We start from the raw sequence: 25349 nt of genomic DNA on the forward strand, positions 1-25349 counted from the left end.
GGAATCTCGTTTACGGAACATATTGTTTTGAGTATTTAGTTAAAAAAGTTTGTCCATGTCTTGTTGTCCCTCTAGTTGTGACAGCTGCTCAGGCTCAAAACCTCATTGATGCAGGTGTTGATGCCCTCAGAGTCGGCATGGGCTGTGGTTCGATCTGCATCACCCAGGAAGGTAAAGTGTCTTGTAAAGGTGTCTGTTTGCCTGCAATTGTTTTTAATGTGTACAGCGGTGGTAGTGGGGGTGTATTTTGTAGCGTCCTGGAAGAGTTAGTGCTGCAAAGGGTTCTGGGTATTTGTTCTGTTGTGTTTATGTTGTGTTACGGTGCGGATGTTCTCCCGAAATGTGTTTGTCATTCTTGTTTGGTGTGGATTCACAGTGTGGCGTATATTTGTAACAGTGTTAAAGTTGTTTATACGGCCACCCTCAGTGTAGCATGTATCGCTGTTGATCAAGTGTGGGTTGCATTCACGTGTGTGTGCATACAGAAGCCGCACATATCTTGTGACTGGGCCGGCACGTTGTTAGAATGGATGAAAAGCGGCCATGACGACAGCTTGTAGAGGACGTTAAAGGCAGTGCCTTTAAGGCACGCCCCCAAACTGTGGTCCGGGTGGACTACGAGATATAATGACTGATGAACACGTTCGTTCGATAATGAAGGTTGCCTCAGCTCAAAGCCTGAGCCCCGTCATTAATGAACTAGCATCCAACGTTCCCTCTAAGGTGCGCGCTTGCGCAATCGCGCACTGCTCAAGCGTCCTCTGCGCACAGCAAATATATGCCGCGCACCAAATCAAACCCATCTGAATTCTAAACAAAATAAACACATTTATTCTGTATAATTTTGCAATGCAACTCTGAGTGACAGTGACAACAAGCGGCCCTAACGGTGTTCGTCAACACCGTACAATTGAACACCCTTCAATTATTGTAACGTCTATCGAGATGCTTCGAGGACAGGAATTATATCGATCACTTTATTGAGCAAAACTGTTTATATTCGGCCATAACCACACCAAAAACACGAGTAAAAAATTTCTATCTCGAAAAACTAGTCATTTTCTGCCGTACAAAGCAGGTCAAAACCAACTTGTCATCTGTCACCAACACGCATACCACTAAGCCACTGGTGCGTTTATGGCCACACAAAAAGTCGGACAACTCAAACACCACACAAAGTTACACTATGACTCCTCAGTCATACGTGTGCTTATTCTACTGTCAGTTATTATTAATGTTAATTTATTGATATTAATCATGGAATGCTGTTACTAGAGAAAGTTACAGAAATGCACACTTCATCCTATGCTTACATTTCATTGTGCAACATGAGGATGTTTAAGGGGAACTAAATGTGATCTCTGAAAGGGGTACAAATGATTTCCAAAGCAGGACCCCCACCCAGACATACTGTACAATACTAATCCATAGCTTATGAAAAACAAGATTTCTTATATTTTCATTACAAGTGGGCCAAATCACTAATATTACAAAATAATCTCATGAAAATGACTCCTCTCATTTGAGTGTTATTATAAAAGATTGGTTTGAGACAGGTGTGCTGCTGGTATTGCATACTTGCCAACCTTGAGACCTCCGATTTCGGGAGGTGGGGGGTGGGGGGCGTAGTCGGGGGTGGGGCGGGACTTGGTTGGGGCGGGGGGCGTGGTTGGGGGCGTGGTTAAGGGGGGAGGAGTATATTTACAGCTAGAATTCACCAACTTGAGTATTTCATATACAGGTAAAAGCCAGTAAATTAGAATATTTTGAAAAACTTGATTTATTTCAGTAATTGCATTCAAAAGGTGTAACTTGTACATTATATTTATTCATTGCACACAGACTGATGCATTCAAATGTTTATTTCATTTAATTTTGATGATTTGAAGTGGCAACAAATGAAATCCAAAATTCCGTGTGTCACAAAATTAGAATATTACTTAAGGCTAATACAAAAAAGGGATTTTTAGAAATGTTGGCCAACTGAAAAGTATGAAAATGAAAAATATGAGCATGTACAATACTCAATACTTTGTTGGAGCTCCTTTTGCCTCAATTACTGCGTTAATGCGGCGTGGCATGGAGTCGATGAGTTTCTGGCACTGCTCAGGTGTTATGAGAGCCCAGGTTGCTCTGATAGTGGCCTTCAACTCTTCTGCGTTTTTGGGTCTGGCATTCTGCATCTTCCTTTTCACAATACCCCACAGATTTTCTATGGAGCTAAGGTCAGGGGAGTTGGCGGGCCAATTTAGAAAAGAAATACCATGGTCCGTAAACCAGGCACGGGTAGATTTTGCGCTGTGTGCAGGCGCCAAGTCCTGTTGGAACTTGAAATCTCCATCTCCATAGAGTAGGTCAGCAGCAGGAAGCATGAAGTGCTCTAAAACTTGCTGGTAGACGGCTGCGTTGACCCTGGATCTCAGGAAACAGAGTGGACCGACACCAGCTGGACTGCTGCTGAGTGGTCCAAAGTCATGTTTTCTGACGAAAGCAAATTTTGCATTTCCTTTGGAAATCGAGGTCCCAGAGTCTGGAGGAAGACAGGAGAGGCACAGGATCCACGTTGCCTGAAGTCTAGTGTAAAGTTTCCACCATCAGTGATGGTTTGGGGTGCCATGTCATCTGCTGGTGTCGGTCCACTCTGTTTCCGCATTAACGCAGTAATTGAGGCAAAAGGAGCTCCAACCAAGTATTGAGTATTGTACATGCTCATATTTTTCATTTTCATACTTTTCAGTTGGCCAACATTTCTAAAAATCCCTTTTTTGTATTAGCCTTAAGTAATATTCTAATTTTGTGACACACGGAATTTTGGATTTTCATTTGTTGCCACTTCAAATCATCAAAATTAAATGAAATAAACATTTGAATGCATCAGTCTGTGTGCAATGAATAAATATAATGTACAAGTTACACCTTTTGAATGCAATTACTGAAATAAATCAAGTTTTTCAAAATATTCTAATTTACTGGCTTTTACCTGTGTGTGTGTGTATATATATATATATATATATATATATATATATATATATATATATATATAATATATATATATGTATGAAATACTTGACTTTCAGTGAATTCTAGCTATATATATATTTATTTATTTTATTATATATATAAATAAAAGAAATACTTGAATTTCAGTGTTCATTTATTTACACATATACACACACATAACACTCATCTACTCATTGTTGTACTTGAAAGTACAATGCAATACAATTCCAGTGCAATGGCACCTATCAAATACACAGTAATGAAAACACAGTTGTTCTACTAACTGTACTGTGTGTTATGAGAGTAGCGTATGTGTGTGTGTGGCCCTTTAATAGGTGACAGCATGTGAGGTGAGTGACGTCAGTGAGTGTGTGGGCGAGAGAAGAGAGGGAGCGGTAGCTGAGTGCGGGAGGGACGAGTTGGTTTTGTGTTGGATTGGCTGTGTGCAAGCAATCAATAAAGCAAGATTTGCAACTAATCGCTGGACTCATCATTCACCCTAAAGACCCACTGCCGGGTAAGGTGAAGGGTGTTGCCCCGAGCATACATCGGCCCTGGAGAAGTGTCTCCCCTGCGCTCTTAGACTATGGTCTTGTTCTTCTGCTTCATCTCCTTGTGTGCGCACACTGGACTCAGGTCCGCATGGAGCTGGAGGGGGCGTGGCCTCCAGCTCCGGCTGAATTCCGGGAGTTTTTCGGGAGAAAATTTCTTCCGGGAGGTTTTCGGGAGAGGCGCTGAATTTCGGGAGTCTCCCGGAAAATCCGGGAGGGTTGGCAAGTATGTGGTATTGCCACGTGTGATGTTGCTCACATGTGCTCCACTGAATGCTCAGGGAGTTTTTGTGTTTGCTCACACACATGAACAATTAGAGGGAACATTGCTAGCATCCAAGAAAAGATTAGATCAGTGTGTTGCAAACTGAGCAGTTTAAAGTCCTGAATGGTTGGTTTATTCATTGTTATTTTATTTTCAAATTTATTAGCCTGTGGAAAAAGTTAATGTTGATATTTACCTCAGAAGGCTGCAAATAGAAAAGAGGCATTCAATTTTTATTTAAATTGTATTTGATATGCCATTGATATTTTTTAATTATTATTATTATTATGTGAAACTCGATTTTGCATGTCATATAAGCCTTGCTTGTTCATTATTCAATGCACAACTTGTTTGGGTCCCTATTAAAAGGTTAATTTGTTCAACCTTAGCCCGTGGCTTTGTTCAGTTTTAAATTTTGGCCCACTCTGTATTTGAGTTTGACACCCCTGGACTAACCACTAGACCGCCATCAGAGTCCAAATCGTAATTACGAGCTTGTGTGACAATGTTGACATGATCGACCTATCAGCTGCTACCTCGATTCCTTGCTCGTCAAAATGTACACTTTGACAGCCAATTTAGAGCCGGGAATAGCAAAAACGACACGAAAAGAAGCTTGGTTCCACCCCCGTTTTCTTTGGGAGGATTATGAGTCATTCTTCATCTAAATGGTAATATATGAACATTCGAGCAGTCGGCATCCTAGTGACAGCAGACCTTGTACAGTAAGTGATGTTTTATAATGTTTGTTGGCTCTCATAAAGTCTGCAGTGAGTAGAAATCATTGATGTTTTTAAAAAATATCATTAAAAATGCATTTTTTAAATTAACATAAATATTTCATGTTATTTAGAATGCATGTCTTTCATAATGATTGTAAACGATAGGCAACATTCCAAAAAAAGAGCAGTTCCTCTTTAAGTAGTCAGGAGGACTTGCTCATCAGCTGCCAGATCATAACACATGTGTTTTGGATCCACGCACATTCGTCCACTCTCCCTTCGTCTCGTTCCTGGCACCTCTTCTCACCATCGAAACCAAATAAGATACTATGTGTGTATTTGCAAAGATAAAAACACTGGGTGTTCCTATTGTGTTTTTTCCTAGAACAGATTGAAGTGAATAGAAACTGAGACTCCCTATGCATTCCACTCTGCTCTAAGGTGGAAAATATTTCCCTAAAAGCTGTCAGAAATAACAAATTAACCTGTGAACGATCACAAAAAAAATATTGCATTAATCATGTGCACACGCAGAATATGCACACAATTTATTTTGACAGTACTTTCGCTTTTACCTTAACAGCAGTCTGTCAGCTGAAAGGCAGCGTGGGTGGTCTACGGTCAATGATCCGGTCAAGGCACACGCCAGTGCAAAGAGGAGTGTTGACGACTCCGACAGGTTTCCTCTGTGGCAAAAGTCACTTCAAGATACACCCCGACTGGACTTGAGCAAATAATGGTTGAAAAATAACAGCGTGTAGTTCTACTCCACTTGTTTGCTTTGGTCTTAGCACGACACCGATGACTGACGTAGTGTCAAGGCACATTTTTTGCGTTGAGAATATCTGGAGGCACACCACCAGCAGAAATCATTAAAAAAAAGAAACTCAGTTGACAGTAAAAAGTCGTTGTCGCAATTGTTGGATATGACTTTAAACCATAACCAACTATGTATCAATATAGCTCTTGTCTCAAAGTAGGTGTACTGTCACCACCTGTCACATCACGCCATTTTTTGCTGTTTTCCTGCGTGTAATGTTTTGGTTCTTGTCTTGCGCTCCTATTTTGGTGGCTTTTTCTCTTTTTTGGTATTTTCCTGTAGCAGTTTCATGTCTTCCTTTGAGCGATATTTCCCGCATCTACTTTGTTTTAGCAATCAAGAATATTTCAGTTGTTTTTATCCTTCTTTGTGGGGACATTGTTGATTGTCATGTCATGTTCGGATGTACATTGTAGACGCCGTCTTTGCTCCACAGTAAGTCTTTGCTGTCGTCCAGCATTCTGTTTTTGTTTACTTTGTAGCCAGTTCAGTTTTAGTTTCGTTCTGCGTAGCCTTCCCTAAGCTTCAATGTCTTTTCTTAGGGGCACTCAACTTTTGTTTATTTTTGGTTCAAGCATTAGATACTTTTTTACCTTCACACTGCCTCCCGCTGTTTCCCACATCTACAAAGCAATTAGCTACCGGCTGCCACCTACTGATATAGAAGAGTATTACACGGTTACTCTGCCGAGCTCTAGACAGCACCGACACTCAACAACAACACATCATTTGCAGACTATAATTACTGGTTTGCAAAAAATTGTTTTAACACAAATAGGTGAAATTAGATCATCTCCCACAGCACACTAGTGTGCTGCGGCACAGTGGTTGAAAAACACTGGCTTAGCATGCTTGCTGTATATACATTTTTTGAAAATAATACTTTTCATTTCTATTTGAAAAATGTTGAAGACATTATTTAACATTTTCGTGTAATTGTCATTTGTCACAGGATAATTTATGTTGTATTTTGTTTATTACTACAGTATAATTTTTATTACAGTTATTTTCAAAACAAAATATTTTTTTCTGGTACCCCATGAAGGTTGTGGGTCTCTTAAGACCTCAATGTTCTTTGTATACTAGTGGTTTTTTTTTGTAAACTACAAACCCCGTTTCCATATGAGTTGGGAAATTGTGTTAGATGTAAATATAAACGGAATACAATGATTTGCAAATCCTTTTCAACCCATATTCAGTTGAATATGCTACAAAGACAAGATATTTGATGTTCAAACTCATAAACTTTATTTTTTTTTTGCAAATAATCATTAACTTAGAATTTCATGGCTGCAACACGTGCCAAAGTAGTTGGGAAAGGGCATGTTCACCACTGTGTTACATGGCCTTTCCTTTTAACAACACTCAGTAAACGTTTGGGAACTGAGGAGACACATTTTTGAAGCTTCTCAGGTGGAATTCTTTCCCATTCTTGCTTGATGTACAGCTTAAGTTGTTCAACAGTCCGGGGGTCTCTGCTGTGGTATTTTAGGCTTCATAATGCGTCACACATTTTCAATGGGAGACAGGTCTGGACTACAGGCAGGCCAGTCTAGTACCCGCACTCTTTTACTATGAAGCCACGTTGATGTAACACGTGGCTTGGCATTGTCTTGCTGAAATAAGCAGGGGCGTCCATGGTAACGTCGCTTGGAATGCAACATACAGTATGTTGCTCCAAAACCTGTATGTACCTTTCAGCATTATCTTCACAGATGTGTAAGTTACCCATGTCTTGGGCACTAATACACCCCCATACCATCACAGATGCTGGTTTTTCAATTTTGCGCCTATAACAATCCGGATGGATCTTTTCCTCTTTGGTCCGGAGGACACGACGTCCAAAGTTTCCAAAAACAATTTGAAATGTGGACTCGTCAGACCACAGAACACTTTTCCACTTTGTATCAGTCCATCTTAGATGAGCTCAGGCCCAGCGAAGCCGACGGCGTTTCTGGGTGTTGTTGATAAACGGTTTTCGCCTTGCATAGGAGAGTTTTAACTTGCACTTACAGATGTAGCGACCAACTTTAGTTACTGACAGTGGGTTTCTGAAGTGTTCCTGAGCCCATGTGGTGATATCCTTTACACACTGATGTCGCTTGTTGAGGCAGTACAGCCTGAGGGATCGAAGGTCACGGGCTTAGCTGCTTGCGTGCAGTGATTTCTCCAGATTCTCTGAACCCTTTGATGATATTACGCACCGTAGATGGTGAAATCCCTAAATTCCTTGCAATAGCTGGTTGAGAAAGGTTTTTCTTAAACCGTTCCACAATTTGCTCACGCATTTGTTGACAAAGTGGTGACCCTCGCCCCATCCTTGTTTGTGAATGACTGAGCATTTCAGGGAATCTACTTTTATACCCAATCATGGCACCCACCTGTTCCCAATTAGCCTGCACACCTGTGGGATGTTCCAAATAAGTGTTTGATGAGCATTCCTCAACTTTATCAGTATTTATTGCCACCTTTCCCAACTTCTTTGTCACGTGTTGCTGGCATCAAATTCTAAAGTTAATGATTATTTGCAAAAAAAAAGAATGCTTATCAGTTTGAACATCAAATATGTTGTCTTTGTAGCATATTCAACTGAATATGGGTTGAAAATGAATCATTGTATTCCGTTTATATTTACATCTAACACAATTTCCCAACTCATATGGAAACGGGGTTTGTAAACAAAGTTGATGCCAATCAACTTGTTTGCTATCCTTTTATCCAAATGAGAAACAATAAGAGAATTGATAAACAACCAAACTGTTAAGTGGAATCGGAATGGTAAAAATCTTCTCAGTTCCCATCCCTACAAGGAGTAACTTTATTTAGATTGTGTAAGAACATTTGCGCAAGATGGGTTAAAAAAACAAATTGCTAATTGCTCATAAGTCAAGCGCTGGCGGCATGCCTTCTCGTCGACTGCAAGGATGTCCGTTTAACGATTGAAGTAAACGTGCAATTACAGTAAAACATTTTAAATGACATTCTGACAATAAAATCGCATTTGTGTCCGAATATTGGGGTCTGTTTTTTATTTTATAATATAAATATACAGTACAGGCCAAAAGTTTGGACACACCTTCTCATTTCAATGCGTTTTCTTTATTTTCATGACTATTTACATTGTAGATTGTCACTGAAGGCATCAAAACTATGACACCTGTGAAGTGAGAACCATTTCAGGTGACTACCTCTTGAAGCTCATTGAGAGAATGCCAAGAGTGTGCAATGAGATTCAATCAATCAATCAATCAATCAATTCCTTTATTGTCATTGTCATATTAACACTTAAGTCATACATGAACAACGAGATTTTGTTTGAGCTTTGTCCAGCGGCATAGAAACTGCATTGAAGTGCAGGTTGACAATAGTTTACATTTTAGCATTGTCAGGAAGATGGCGAATAGAGGGACGTGGGGGTGGGAACAGTTAGATGTCTGATGGGTGTTACGTTGATGTTGCAGCAATGCAATGTCCAGAGCACAATTATTGAGGTGGTGAAGAGTGAGGTAATAAGATGGTCCGGGGCAGCAAAGAGGCGGGCTGTTCATTTAGCAGTCTCACAGCCTGGGGATACAGACTGTGAGACATTCTGGTGGTACTGGCGCAAATCGATCTATACCTCCTTCCATAGGGTAGCAGGTTGAAGAGGCCATGTGCTGGGTGGTATCTGTCCTTCAGGATGTTGTGTACTCGCTTTACGCAGCGAGTTGTGTACATGGCACTCATCTCCGGGAGTATCGTCCTTGTAATTTTCCCCGCCGCTTTAACCACTCGCTGGAGGGTCGCAGATCTTCAAGATGCAACCTTTTAATCAAATCTGAATAATAGGATATTGAGACTGATTTGGTGGATTTAAAGATTCCCTTTTTATTTATAAATGAAATTGTAAATGGGTTTTGGTGGGTGGATTTTGAAATGTATTGTACTCCATCCATCCATCCATCTTCTTCCGCTTATCCGAGGTCGGGTCGCGGGGGCAGCAGCCTAAGCAGGGAAGCCCAGACTTCCCTCTCCCCAGCCACTTCGTCCAGCTCCTCCCGGGGGATCCCGAGGCGTTCCCAGGCCAGCCGGGAGACATAGTCTTCCCAACGTGTCCTGGGTCTTCCTCGTGGCCTCCTACCGGTCGGACGTGCCCTAAACACCTCCTTAGGGAGGCGCTCGGGTGGCATCCTGACCAGATGCCCGAACCACCTCATCTGGCTCCTCTCGATGTGGAGGAGCAGCGGCTTTACTTTGAGCTCCCCCCGGATGACAGAGCTTCTCACCCTATCTCTAAGGGAGAGCCCCGCCACCCGGCGGAGGAAACTCATTTCGGCCGCTTGTACCCGTGATCTTGTCCTTTCGGTCATAACCCAAAGCTCATGACCATAGGTGAGGATGGGAACGTAGATCGACCGGTAAATTGAGAGCTTTGCCTTCCGGCTCAGCTCCTTCTTCACCACAACAGATCGATACAGCGTCCGCATTACTGAAGACGCCGCACCGATCCGCCTGTCGATCTCACGATCCACTCTTCCCTCACTCGTGAACAAGACTCCGAGGTACTTGAACTCCTCCACTTGGGGCAAGATCTCCTCCCCAACCCGGAGATGGCACTCCACCCTTTTCCGGGCGAGAACCATGGACTCGGACTTGGAGGTGCTGATTCTCATCCCAGTCGCTTCACACTCAGCTGCGAACCGATCCAGTGAGAGCTGAAGATCCTGGCCAGATGAAGCCATCAGGACCAAATCATCTGCAAAAAGCAGAGACCTAATCCTGCAGCCACCAAACCGGATCCCCTCAACGTCTTGACTGCGCCTAGAAATTCTGTCCATAAAAGTTATGAACAGAATCGGTGACAAAGGGCAGCCTTGGCGGAGTCCAACCCTCACCGGAAACGTGTCCGACTTACTGCCGGCAATGCGAACCAAGCTCTGACACTGATCATACAGGGAGCGGACCGCCACAATCAGACAGTCCGAAACCCCATACTCTCTGAGCACTCCCCACAGGACTTCCCGAGGGACACGGTCGAATGCCTTCTCCAAGTCCACAAAGCACATGTAGACTGGTTGGGCAAACTCCCATGCACCCTCAAGGACCCTGCCGAGAGTATAGAGCTGGTCCACAGTTCCACGACCAGGACGAAAACCACTCTGTTCCTCCTGAATCCGAGGTTCGACTATCCGGCGTAGCCTCCTCTCCAGTACACCTGAATAGACCTTACCGGGAAGGCTGAGGAGTGTGATCCCACGATAGTTAGAACACACCCTCCGGTTCCCCTTTTTAAAAAGAGGAACCACCACCCCGGTCTGCCAATCCAGAGGTACTGCCCCCGATGTCCACGCGATGCTGCAGAGTCTTGTCAACCAAGACAGCCCTACAGCATCCAGAGCCTTAAGGAACTCCGGGCGAACTCATCCAACCCCGGGGCCTTGCCACCGAGGAGCTTTTTAACTACCTCAGCAACCTCAGCCCCAGAAATAGGAGAGCCCACCACAGATTCCCCAGGCACTGCTTCCTCATAGGAAGACGTGTTGGTGGGATTGAGGAGGTCTTCGAAGTATTCCCTCCACCGATCCACAACTTCCGCAGTCGAGGTCAGCAGAACACCATCCGCACCATACACGGTGTTGGTAGTGCACTGCTTCCCCTTCCTGAGGTGGCGGATGGTGGTCCAGAATCGCTTCGAAGCCGTCCGGAAGTCGTTTTCCATGGCTTCCCCGAACTCCTCCCATGTCCGAGTTTTTGCCTCCGCGACCGCTGAAGCCGCACACCGCTTGGCCTGTCGGTACCTGTCCGCTGCCTCAGGAGTCCCATGAGCCAAAAGAACCCGATAGGACTCCTTCTTCAGCTTGACGGCATCCCTCACCGCCGGTGTCCACCAACGGGTTCTAGGATTACCGCCACGACAAGCACCAACTACCTTGCGGCCACAGCTCCAATCAGCCGCCTCGACAATAGAGGTGCGGAACATGGTCCACTCGGACTCAATGTCCAGCACCTCCCTCGTGACATGTTCAAAGTTCTTCCGGAGGTGGGAATTGAAACTCTCTCTGACAGGAGACTCTGCCAGACGTTCCCAGCAAACCCTCACAATGCGTTTGGGCCTGCCAGGTCTGTCCGGCATTTTCCCCCACCATCGCAGCCAACTCACCACCAGGTGGTGATCGGTAGAAAGCTCCGCCCCTCTCTTCACCCGAGTGTCCAAAACATGAGGCCGCAAATCCGATGACACAACTACAAAGTCGATCATAGAACTGCGGCCTAGGGTGTCCTGGTGCCAAGTGCACATATGGACACCCTTATGCTTGAACATGGTGTTCGTTATGGACAATCCGTGACGGGCACAAAAGTCCAATAACAAAACACCACTTGGGTTCAGATCCGGGCGGCCATTCTTCCCAATCACGCCTCTCCAGGTTTCACTGTCGTTGCCAATATGAGCGTTGAAGTCCCCCAGTAGAACGAGGGAATCACCCGGGGGAGCACTCTCAAGTACTCCCTTGAGTGAATCCAAAAAGGGTGGGTACTCTGAGCTGCTGTTTGGCGCGTAAGCGCAAACAACAGTCAGGACCCTTCCCCCCACCCGAAGGCGGAGGGAAGCTACCCTCTCGTCCACCGGGTTGAACTCCAACATGCAGGCTCTGAGCCGGGGGGCAACAAGAATTGCCACCCCAGCCCGTCGCCTCTCACTGCTGGCAACGCCAGAGTGGAAGAGAGTCCAGCCCCTCTCGAGAGAACTGGTTCCGGAGCCCTTGCTGTGCGTCGAGGTGAGTCCGACTATATCCAACCGGAACTTTTCTACCTCGCGCACTAGCTCAGGCTCCTTCCCCCCCAGCGAGGTGACATTCCACGTCCCAAGAGCTAGCTTCTGTAGCCGAGGATCGGACCGCCAAGTGCCCTGCCTTCGGCTACCGCCCAGCTCACATTGCACCCGACCTCTATGGCCCCTGCTATGGGTGGTGAGCCCATTGGAGGGGGGACCCACGTTGCCTCTTCGGGCTGTGCCCGGCCGGGCCCCATGGGGACAGGCCCGGCCACCAGGCGCTCGCCATCGTGCCCCAACTCCGGGCCTGGCTCCGGAGGGGGGCCCCGGTGACCCGCGTCCGGGCGAGGGAAATCTGAGTCTCGGTTCTTGCATTTCCATAGAAGTCTTCGAGCTGCTCTTTGTCTGATCCCTCACCTAGGACCTGTTTGTCTTGGGAGACCCTACCAGGGGGCATGGAAGCCCCCGGACAACATAGCTCCTAGGATCATTGGGACACGCAAACTCCTCTACCACGGTAAGGTGGCAGCTCAGAGAGGAGCTGCCACCTCCTTGTACTGTATTTTGTATATTATATGATGATGTACATTTTAACTGTGGGTCCCTGTCCATAAGCTGTGTGCTTCTCGGAATGACTTTTTTGCAGAACGGACTCTGATATTAACAAAATAAACAGTAATGAAATACAAAACTATGTCTATGTCGAAGCAATTCTGGACCACCATCCGCCGCCTCAGGAAGGGGAAGCAGTGCACTATCAACACCGTGTATGGTGAGGATGGTGTTCTGCTGACCTCGACTGCGGATGTTGTGGATCGGTGGAGGGAATACTTCGAAGACCTCCTCAATCCCACCAACACGTCTTCCTATGAGGAAGCAGTGCCTTGGGAGTCTGTGGTGGGCTCTCCTATTTCTGGGGCTGAGGTTGCTGAGGTAGTTAAAAAGCTCCTCGGTGGCAAGGCCCCGGGGGTGGATGAGACCCGCCCGGAGTTCCTTAAGGCTCTGGATGCTGTGGGGCTGTCTTGGTTGACAAGACTCTGCAGCATCGCGTGGACATCGGGGACGGTACCGCTGGATTGGCAGACCGGGGTGGTGGTTCCTCTCTTTAAGAAGGGGAACCGGAGGGTGTGTTCTAACTATCGTGGGATCACACTCCTCAACCTTCCCGGTAAGGTCTATTCAGGTGTACTGGAGAGGAGGCTACGCCGGATAGTCGAACCTCGGATTCAGGAGGAACAGTGTGGTTTTCGTCCTGGTCGTGGAACTGTGGACCAGCTCTATACTCTCAGCAGGGTCCTTGAGGGTGCATGGGAGTTTGCCCAACCAGTCTACATGTGTTTTGTGGACTTAGAGAAGGCATTCGACCGTGTCCCTCGGGAAGTCCTGTGGGGAGTGCTCAGAGAGTATGGGGTATCGGACTGTCTGATTGTGGCAGTCCGCTCCCTGTATGCTCAGTGCCAGAGCTTGGTCCGCATTGCCGGCAGTAAGTCGGACACGTTTCCAGTGAGGGTTGGACTCCGCCAAGGCTGCCCTTTGTCACCGATTCTGTTCATAACTTTTATGGACAGAATTTCTAGGCGCAGTCAAGGCGTTGAGGGGATCTGGTTTGGTGGCTGCAGGATTAGGTCTCTGCTTTTTGCAGATGATATGGTCCTGATGGCTTCATCTGGCCAGGATCTTCAGCTCTCACTGGATCGGTTCGCAGCCGAGTGTGAAGCGACTGGGATGAGAATCAGCACCTCCAAGTCCGAGTCCATGGTTCTCGCTCGGAAAAGGGTGGAGTGCCATCTCCGGGTTGGGGAGGAGATCTTGCCCCAAGTGGAGGAGTTCAAGTACCTCGGAGTCTTGTTCACGAGTGAGGGAATAGTGGATCGTGAGATCGACAGGCGGATCGGTGCGGCATCTTCAGTAATGCGGACACTGTATCGATCCGTTGTGGTGAAGAAGGAGCTGAGCCAGAAGGCAAAGTTCTCAATTTACCGGTCGATCTACGTTCCCATCCTCACCTATGGTCATGAGCTTTGGGTTATGACCGAAAGGACAAGATCACGGGTATAAGCGGCCGAAATGAGTTTCCTCCGCCGGGTGGCGGGGCTCTCCCTTAGAGATAGGGTGAGAAGCTCTGCCATCCGGGGGGAGCTCAAAGTAAAGCCGCTGCTCCTCCACATCGAGAGGAGCCAGATGAGGTGGTTCGGGCATCTGGTCAGGATGCCACCCAAACGCCTCCCTAGGGAGGTGTTTAGGGCACGTCCGACGGGTAGGAGGCCGCGGGGAAGACCCAGGACACGTTGGGAAGACTATGTCTCCCGGCTGGCCTGGGAACGCCTCGGGGTCCCACAGGAAGAGCTGGACGAAGTGGCTGGGGAGAGGGAAGTCTGGGCTTCCCTGCTTAGGCTGCTGCCTAAGAAGATGGATGGATAGATGGATGGAAAACTATGTCTGTCTGTAAATAAATAAAACATAAAAAATAAATAAATGAGAGTGTGCAAAGCAGTAATCAGAGCAAAGGGTGGCTATTTTAAAGAAACTAGAATATAAAACATGTTTTCAGTTATTTCACCTTTATTTGTTAAGTACATAACTCCACATGTGTTCATTCATAGTTGTGATGTGACAATTTACAATGTAAATAGTCATGGAAATAAAGAAAATGCATTGAATGAGAAGGTGTGTCCAAACTTTTGGCCTGTACTGTATATGATTGGTTAATTCATTGATAATTACTCATGATTTATCCAAATTTTTTTAATTAATCATATGACTGCATTACTTTTTAAACATCTGTCCATTGTTTGTACAACGGTGGCCAAACAGCTCAATTTTTGTTTCATCTGACATCACATGGACAAAGATAAAACCTTCTGGAGGAAAGTTCTGTGGTCAGATGAAACAAAAATGGAGCTGTTTGGCCACAATACCCAGCAATATGTTTGGAGGAGAAAAGGTGAGGCCTTTAATCCCAGAAACACCAGGCCTACCATCAAGCATGGTGGTGGTAGTATTATGCTCTGGGCCTGTTTTGCTGCCAATGGAACTGGTGCTTTACAGAGAGTAAATGGGACAATGAAAAAGGAGGATTACCTCCAAATTCTTCAGGACAAGCTAAAATCATCAGCCCGGAGGTTGGGTCTTGGGTGCAGTTGGGTGTTCCAACAGGACAATGACCCCAAACACACATCAAAAGTGGTAAAGGAATGGCTGAATCATTCTAGAATTAAGGTTTTAGAATAATTATGTATATATTCTCACACTAACTTTAGAATGCTTAAAGTCCGTTGCTTTGGTTATTAGCTATTGTGCTCAAGTTAGACTTTTCTAATCTATGCAAGGACAAAACTTCTTGTCTGAGGGGGTGGCCTCAGCCACAGATGTTATCTTTGTTTGAGCCCGCTAACAGCCAAGGACTTCAAGGACCTCAAGGAAGATAAGATGACAGCACGCAGACGAAGCAGAGACTTCAAGGACCTCAACGAAGATAAGATGACAACACGCAGACGAAGCGGGGACAAGGCGAAATCACAAGGCCCCCAGCACATTCCGTCACGTACTGTGCGTCCTGGACCTGCTTTGCATAATATATGTGACCACTCCTGTTGTTGACTATGGAACTCTGAATAAAAAGAGGGACGCTGGAGCTGAACCTTAGAGCGTAGGGTGAGACTGTGACTAAGTGTGCAGGTCCATGCGTTCTCCTCATGAGCTAAATTGAACTCTGTCTCTGCATGATTCCTTGCTACATGTCTGATTAACAGATGTCATTAGTGTTTGAACCTGACATAAGGTTTAAGAATGACCTTCCCAGAGTATGTATACTTTTGACCCAGCAGATTTGCTCACATTTTCAGTAGACCCATAATAAATTCATAAAAGAAGCAAACTTCATGAATGTTTTTTGTGACCAACAAGTATGTGCTCCAATCACTCTATCACAAACAAATAAGAGTTGTAGAAAGTATTGAAAACTTAAGACAGCCATGACATTATGTTCTTTACAAGTGTATGTACACTTTTGACCATGACTGTATATATATATATATATATTATCATTTTTGACCAAAGTTGGACTTTTTGTTCTTGCGCCCCAGTGATGGCATGTGGACGACCACAAGGTACATCAGTATACAAGGTGGCCGAATACGCTCGCCGCTTCGGAGTGCCCGTAATTGCTGACGGAGGCATTCAGACTGTTGGACACGTGGTCAAAGCGCTGGCTCTGGGAGCGTCCACAGGTACGACAGAAAGAAACGACCTCATTACCACACTGCAAAAACTGAAATCTAAGTAAGATGAAATATCTCAAATAAGGGTGATGTTTGCTTATTTTCTGTCTGATAAGATCATTCTTCTCACTAAGCAGATTTTATGTTAGAGTGTTTTACTTGTTTTAAGTGTTTTGGTTCTAAATGATCTCAGTAAGATATTACAGCTTGTTGCTGAGATTTGATGACCTATATTGAGTAAAACATGCTTGAAACTAGAATAGCAACTGTTGCAAAGCTGTGTCATCAACACTCACAAGTATAAAACTACTTTTCTTATTTCAAGCATGAAAAAAAAAACATGACTTTGACACAATTGTGTCTAATAATTAAAACAAATGACAGCCAAATGGACTTTGCTGTTTTATTTTCAATGAAACAATAGAAAATGCGTACTCATATAGTAGTACAGTTGGCACAGTACAGTAAACTGACCATTTAAACATTTAACATGTGACATTTCTAACAATTTTGAACAGAAATAGTTCATGCACTTTCAGGTAAATTCCTCAAAATTACAATCAAAACAATTTTGGCCGGGAGCCGGGCTGTATATATGCACACTAATTGACTGAAAGAGCACGCACTTGGCGCGATGATGTCATGTTACCCATGGAAAAATACATTTTTAGACAATATGATTTGCCTGAGCGGCTAGGAGACCCCGAGAGTAACAAGCGGTTGCCTTGTTGCCTTTCCATTAAAGGCCTACTGAAATGCGATTTTCTTATTTAAACGGGGATAGCAGGTCCATTCTATGTGTCATACTTGATCATTTCGCGATATTGCCATATTTTTGCTGAAAGGATTTAGTAGAAAACATCGATGATAAAGTTTGCCACTTTTGGTCGCTGATAAAAAAGCCTTACCTGTACCGGAAGTAGCAGACGAGTAGCGTGACGTCACAGGTTGTGGAGCTCCTCACATCTGCACATTGTTTACAATCATGGCCACCAGCAGCGAGAGCGATTCGGACCGAGAAAGCGACGATTCCTCCATTAATTTGAGCGAGGATGAAAGATTCGTGGATGAGGAAAGTGAGAGTGAAGGACTAGAGGGCAGTGGGAGCGATTCAGATAGGGAAGATGCTGTGAGAGGCGGGTGGGACCTGATATATAAAACAGTAAATAAACACAAGACATATATATACTCTATTAGCCACAACACAACCAGGCCTATATTTAATATGCCACAAATGAATCCCGCATAACAAACACCTCCCCCCTCCCGTCCATATAACCCGCCAATACAACTCAAACACCTGCACAACACACTCAATCCCACAGCCCAAAGTACCGTTCACCTCCCCAAAGTTCATACAGTACATATATTTCCCCAAAGTCCCCAAAGTTACGTACGTGACATGCACATAGCGGCACGCACGTACGGGCAAGCGATCAAATGTTTGGAAGCCGCAGCTGCATGCGTACTCACGGTACCGCGTCTGCGCATCCAACTCAAAGTCCTCCTGGTAAGAGTCTCTGTTGACCCAGTTCTCCACAGGCCAATGGTAAAGCTTGACTGTCATCTTTTGGGAATGTAAACAATGAAACACCGGCTGTTTTTGTGTTGCTGCAGTCGGCCGCAATACACCGCTTCCCACCTACAGCTTTCTTCTTTGCTGTCTCCATTGTTCATTGAACAAATTGCAAAAGATTCACCAACACAGATGTCCAGAATACTGTGGAATTTTGCGATGAAAACAGACGACTTAATAGCTGGCCACCATGCTGTCCCAGAATGTCCTCTACAATCCGTGCCGTCACGCGCAGGCGTCATCATACCGAGACGTTTTCAGCAGGATATTTCGCGCAAAATTTAAAATTGCACTTTAGTAAGCTAACCCGGTCGTATTGGCATGTGTTGCAATGTTAAGATTTCATCATTGATATATAAACTATCAGACTGCGTGGTTGGTAGTAGTGGGTTTCAGTAGGCCTTTAAGAACAATAAACTAGTTTTTAGTATAAGTTTGCTGGTTTCAAGAAATGTAATGCCGAGCGCATATCATTATGTCAAGATAATGGCACTAGCATTTACTTAACTAATATTTTTCAACATATTGAGCAAAAAAGGTCTCTTTTTTTTTCTACCAAGAAAAGTGCACTTGTTATTAGTGAGAATATACTTATTTGAAGGTATTTCTGGCTTCATTGAGGTTAGCTCAATTTACTTGTTTTGGAAAGTCTTGACAAGCCAAATGTTCTTGTTCTATTGGCAGATCATTTTACTTAGTTCAAATAAAATACTCCTCATTTTTCTATTTTTTTTTCTCTTGTTTTTGAACACTTTTTGCAGAGCATAGCGGCCTGCAACAAAATATCTGCCTTTGCAAATATAATGCAGATTCGATTTGAAATGTCCGACAGGTTTGTTAATGTGGTTTGTAGTTTCTCTTTTTCTCCATTTCTTCTGTTTTCTCTGCTCAGTGATGATGGGCTCGCTGCTCGCCGCCACCACCGAGGCTCCAGGGGAATATTTCTTCTCCGATGGGGTGCGTTTGAAAAAGTATAGAGGAATGGGCTCCTTGGATGCCAAAGAGGAAAACAACAGCCAGAAACGCTACTACAGGTGGGGGACCAGGAACCTATGTTGCATATTTTTCTTGAAACGCAGTCATATTGATGTACAAAACCCCAAACCAGTGAAGTTGTGTAAATGGTAAATAAAAACAAAATACAATGATTTGCAAATCCTTTTCAACTTATATTCAATTGAATAGACTGCGAAGACAATATACTGGAATTGAGAAACTGTGTTATTTTTTGCAAATATTAGCTCATTTGGAATTTGATGCCTGCAAAATGTTTAAAAAAAGCTGGCACAAGTGGCAAAAAAGACTGAGAAAGTTGAGGAATGCTCATCAAACACTTATTTGGAACATCCCACAGGTGAACAGGCTAATTGGGAACAGGTGGGTGCCATGATTGGGTATAAAAAGCAGCTTCCATGAAATGCTCAAGTCATTCACAAACAAGGATGGGGCGAGGGTCACCACTTTGTGAACAAATATTTAAGAACAACGTTTCTCAACCAGCTATTGCAAGGAATTTAGGGATTTCACCATCTACGGTCTGTAATATCATCAAAAGGTTCAGAGAATCTGCCAAAATCACTGCACGTAAGCGGCTAAGCCCATGACCTTCGATCCCAGAAGGCGGTACTGCAACAAAAAGCGACATCAGTGTGTAAAGGATATCACCACATGGGCTCAGGAACACTGCAGAAAACCACTGTCAGTAACTACGGTTAGTCACTACATCTGTAAGTGCAAGTTAACTATGCAAAGCAGTGACGTGCAGTCACTAGAGCAGTGGTTCTCAAACTTTTTTTGTCATCCCCCACTTTGGACAAGGGGGAGTTTTCAAGCCCCACCTGCCCCCATCGCCACAACAGAACGCTAATGCCAAGCTTAACATTTTCAAATTTATTGAACATCAAGTAACATCAAGTTGTATACATTCAAACTCAATAACATAAAATAACATCAAGTTCAATAATGAATAAAATAACTGTGCAGCTGTGGTATAACTTGCATCAAGTTCAATAAGAAATAAAATAACTTGCATAAAGTTCAATAATAAATAAAACAAAAGTGTTATAACTTGCATCAAGTTCAATAATAAATCAAATACAAGTGTTATAACTTGCATCAAGTTCAATAATAAATCAAATAAAAGTGTTATAACTTGCATCAAGTTCAATAATAAATCAAATAAAAGTGTTATAACTTGCATCAAGTTCAATAATAAATCAAAAAAAGTGTTATAAGTTGCATCAAGTTCAATAATAAATCAAATAAAAGTGTTATAACTTGCATCAAGTTCAATAATAAATCAAATAAAAGTGTTATAACTTGCATCTAGTTCAATAATAAATCAAATAACTTGCATCAAGTTCAATAATAAATAAAATAAAAGTGCCACTTTGCAATCTTTGCAAAAAAAAGAGGAGCTATGCATTTGGCAAGACAGGGCAAGTGACAGCACTTTGCCCCGGGAGAGCCACTTTGATTCACTGTGAAACAGCACGGCCGTATGATCAGCTCCCATTTCCTCACACAGTGCAGAGAACAGTCACGCTTTCAGTGGTCGTGTTTTGATCAAATGTACCGCGCTCACAACATGTTAAAACCTCATTGAGTTCGGGGCTGAGCTGCCATGACGCGAGTGCTTCCCGGTGAATGACACAGAGTGTCCAATGCGCATTTGGCGCAACCCTCTTTATTAAAGCCTACAGCCTGTTTCTTGACCCTGCCATGGTCTGTGCGCCATCAGAGCAAAAGCCCACACAGTTTTCCCATTTAGGTCGTGTTCTTTGAGGAAACTGTCCATTATCTTGAACAGCTCATCAGCAGTGGCTCTATTTTTTATGTATTTGCAAAACAGCAAATCCTCGCACAGTGACTCGCCATTCACAAAGCGGACGTATGCGATGAACAGGCAGTCTTTATTGCTGTCAGTAGCTTCGTCCACTTGTAAAGCAAAACGACTTTCTTTTAATTTGTCTACGAGTTGTTCCTCAAGATCACTTGCAATGTCGCATATACGTCTCGCCACTGCGTCGTTTGACAGTGGGACAGCTTTTAATTTTGCTGCGCTTGTCTCGTCAAATTTGTTCCGCTTAGCCCCGCCCCCATTAGTTACTGTTGCTATGTCTGTCAAACTTTCGCTCCTCCAGAAATTTAAAGCCTACAGGAAAAATAAGTAATTTACATTTATTTATATAGCAGATTTCACAGACAGAATCACAAAGTGATTTACAGTGTGTATAGAAAATGAAAGCATAGTAAAAAAAAAAATCTTAAGAATATAATTAAAAAAAAAAAATTAAAGTGAAATTTCCTCCCGTTCCTCGCGCCCCACCTGTCATGTCTCTATTCCCCACCAGTGGGGCGCGCCCCACACTTTGAGAAACGCTGCACTAGAGGCAGGTGAGGCGGGGCCTCACCTGCCATCATGGAAAGAAAAAAAATGTAAAAAGAAAAAAATGTAATTAAATTGTTATATGTATGCAGTGATTATACTATAAAGTTATTTTCCATTTAACTTCACCAGTTTTAGATTATTTTTATTCAAAATCGCTGAATTTTCACATTTGCCGTTCAAATACTGAGAAGAGACGGTGCGGTGAACAGCAGCCAGTCGAGGCACGTCACTCTGCCTCAACATAGACGGACTCGGCTAACTGCTGGCCTGCTGTGCAGTGAGACCGTATTGCTATATGAATTATATTATACATTTCCATAGTTTAGTTAGCTGAGGTATATAATGTACAGTGTATTTTGTCAACAACTGTATGTGTGTAACGTATTTCTTGTGCTGAGCGATCATAAAACGGCTGCAAAAGACGCACTGGCTGAGGTTCGCCTCCTGCACCCCCGCTGTAGAATTGTTATATCAACTAAAGCCCACACTTAAACTTTCCACGTGCAAGATTGAATCTATTTTAAAAAGTTATTTCATAAGAAGCCAAAAAGTGCAAAAACAATAATGTTCGTGTTGGAGGAGTTGTGAATGACTGCAGGGCCACAACATTAGGTACAGGTGTATCTAATTCACAACTCCTTCAACACGAACATTATTGTTTTTGCACTTTTTGGCTTCTTATTAAATAACTTTTGTAACCTATTTTTATGGGCTTTCCTATTTGTGATGTTAAGTTCCTGTTATGCGCTGTTATACAGTATATGCCTTGAGCTCTTATTTTGAAGGCGCCAAGAGCGGAAGTGATGACATGTTGTAGTGGAGCGGAGGTTTTTGAAAGAAGGTAAATAAAGTGGTCCTCGTGTAAACTGGAGCCTCCGTGTTTGTTATTTTGTAGTTTCATACAGTATAGGCGACATTTATAAACCCTCGGTTACACTTTTTTAAATAGATTCAATCTTGCACGTGGAAAGTTTAAGTGAGGGCTTTAGTTGATATAACACACCCGTCAGGGGGTTCATTAATCCAGCACAACAGCGGCGAATGGACTTTATTTATAAGTAAAGGTAAGACCATAATAAAAAAATTTTAATTAAATGTGCTTTTTTGTGTGCTACAGTTTGTATGTGTAAAGTTAAAGTTAAGTTAAAGTAGCAATGATTGTCACACACACACTAGGTGTAATGAAATTTGTCCTCTGCATTTGACCCATCCCCTTGTTCACCCCCTGGGAGGTGAGGGGAGCAGTGGGCAGCAGCGGTGCCGCGCCCGGGAATAATTTTTGGTGATTTAACCCCCAATTCCAACCCTTGATGCTGAGTGCCAAGCAGGGAAGAATGCTGGTATGAGCTTTTAAACATAACCCGTTAACTGCTGCCAATCAAATGGTGAATAAGATACTCTTTAGGGTTCATATGTTTGTAAATCTGACTGTGATGAAGTCAGTGCCTCACCAGTCATGAACCTCACCGCACGTCACTGATGCAAAGCCAAAGCCATTTATCAACAACACCCAGAAACGCTGCCGGCTTCGCTGGGCCCGAGCTAAGATGGACTGATGCAAAGTGGAAAGGTGTTCTGAGGTCTGACGAGTCCACATTTCAAATAGTTTTTGGAAATTGTGGACCAAAGAGGAAAAGAACCATCCGGACTGTTGTTGGCATATAGTTGAAAAGCCAGCATCTGTGATGGTATGGGGGTGTATTAGTGCCCAAGACATGGGTAACTTACACATCTGTGAAGGCGCCATTAATGCTGGAAGGTACATACAGGTTTTGGAGCAACATATGTTGCTATCCAAGCAACGTTATCATGGACTCATGGACGCCCCTGCTTATTTCAGCAAGACAATGCCAAGCCATGTGTTACAACAGCGTGGCTTCATAGTAAAAGAGTGCAAGTACTCGACTGGCCTGCCTGTAGTCCAGACCTGTCTCTCATTGAAAATGTGTGGCGCATTATGAAGCCTAAAATACCACAACGGAGACCCCCGGACTGTTGAACAACTTAAGCTGTACATCAAGCAAGAATGTGAAAGAATTCCACCTGAGAAGCTTCAAAAATGTGTCTCCTCAGTTCCCAAACGTTTACTGAGTGTTGTTAAAAGGAAAGGCCATGTAACACAGTGGTAAAAATGCTCCTGTGCCAACTTTTTTGCAATGTGTTGCTGCCATTAAATTCTAAGTTAATGATTATTTACAAAAACAAAATGAAGTTTCTCAGTTGGAACATTAAATATCTTGTCTTTGCAGTCTATTCAATTGAATATAAGATGAAGAGGATTTTTATTCAACGTGCCAACTTCACTGGTTTTGGGTTTTGTACATGCATGGTCTCTCTGTATTATTGTCTTCTTGTGAACAGTGAGGGAGACAAGGTGAAGGTGGCCCAGGGTGTATCAGGGTCAGTACAAGACAAGGGATCCATCCACAAGTTTGTCCCTTACCTCATTGCTGGCATTCAACATGGCTGTCAGGACATTGGAGCCAAGAGTTTGTCCATTCTACGGTAAGTGCATGTGTGAGTGTGTGAAGTCAAAGGATGTCCTCTCTCTTACTCTCTATAATGTTTTTTAATTCCAATGCACAATAAGCAATATATTGATCATCAATAATTCTAGCAGTTAGCGGTAGATACAGCAAATCAAGCAGAGAAACAGTAAAATATCAATGAATGAGGAGTTACATAATTCGTCTTTAGTAAACATAGACTCTATAACATATTTTTCGGACCATAGGGCGCACCGGATTATAAGGCGCACTGCCGATGAGCGGGTCTATTCAGGTCTATTTTCATACAAAAGGTGCACCGGTTTATAAGGCGCATTAAAGGAGTCATATTATGATTTTTTTTTAGAGATGTCCGATATTGTCCAACTTTTAATTACCGATTCCGATATCAACCGATACCGATATATACAGTCGTGGAATGAACACGTTATTATGCCTAATTTTGTTGTGATGCATTAAACGTTAAAGGTTTTCCAAAATAAATCAACTCAAGTTATGTGGGGAAAAAAATGCCAACATGGCACTGCCATATTTATTATTGAAGTCACAAAGTGCATTATTTTTTTTAACATGCCTCAAAACAGCAGCTTGGAATTTGGGACATGCTCTCCCTGAGAGAGCATGAGGAGGTTGAGGTGGGTGGTAGGGCTAGCGGGGGGTGTATATTGTAGTGTCCCGGAAGAGTTAGTGCTGCAAGGGTTTCTGAGTATTTGTTCTGTTCTCCCGAAATGTGTTTGTCATTCTTGTTTGGTGTATGTTCACAGCGTGGCTCATATTTGTAACAGTGTTAAAGTTGTTTATGCGGCCACCCTCAGTGTGACCTGTATGGCTGTTGACCAAGTATGAATTGCATTCACTTGTGTGTGTGAAAAGCCGTAGATATTATGTGACTGGGCCGGCACGCAAAGGCAGTGCCTTTAAGGTTTATTGGCGCTCTGTACTTCTCCCTACGTCCGTGTACACAGCTGCGTTTTTTAAAAAGTCAAAAATTTGACTTTTTGAAACCGATACCGATAATTTCCGATATTACATTTTGAAGCATTTATCGGCCGATAATATCGTCAGTCCGATATTATCGTAAATCTCTAACAATAAGCAATGTATTGAACATCAAAAATTAAATGTTTGATGATCACTATCACTATGAATGAGGAGTTACATAATTCATCTTTAGTAAACATAGAATCCATACCGTATTTTCCGGACCATAGGGCGCACCGGATTAAAAGGCGCACTGCCGATGAGCATACTTGCCAACCTTGAGACCGCCGAATTCGGGAGATGGGGCGGGGTTTGGTGGTATATTGTAGCCCGGAAGAGTTAGGGCTGCAAGGAATTCTGGGTATTTGTTCTGTCGTGTTTATGTTGTGTTACGGTGCGGATGTTCTCCCGAAATGTGTTTGTCATTCTTGTTTGGTGTGGGTTCACAGTGTGGCGCATATTTGTAACAGTGTTAAAGTTGTTTATGCGGCCACCCTCAGTGTGACCTGTATGGCTGTTGACCAAGTATGCCTTGCATTCACTAATGTGTGTGTAGAAGCCGCAT

General features: G+C 43.7%; 1 protein-coding gene across 2 annotated transcripts in view; it reads left to right on the plus strand.

Moving 5' to 3' along the window:
- Window positions 1-25349, plus strand: part of impdh1a (IMP (inosine 5'-monophosphate) dehydrogenase 1a) — a 72042-nt gene that overhangs the window by 39970 nt on the left and 6723 nt on the right. For both annotated transcript variants that reach the window (XM_061969561.1, XM_061969562.1), the window contains exons 12-15: window positions 76-171; window positions 16195-16338; window positions 18798-18939; window positions 23658-23801. In XM_061969561.1, coding sequence (XP_061825545.1) covers window positions 76-171; window positions 16195-16338; window positions 18798-18939; window positions 23658-23801 — 526 coding nt within the window. The remainder of the gene's footprint in view (window positions 1-75; window positions 172-16194; window positions 16339-18797; window positions 18940-23657; window positions 23802-25349) is intronic.

The sequence above is a fragment of the Nerophis lumbriciformis genome, linkage group LG10, assembly GCF_033978685.3.
Source record: "Nerophis lumbriciformis linkage group LG10, RoL_Nlum_v2.1, whole genome shotgun sequence".
Lineage (NCBI taxonomy): Eukaryota > Metazoa > Chordata > Actinopteri > Syngnathiformes > Syngnathidae > Nerophis > Nerophis lumbriciformis.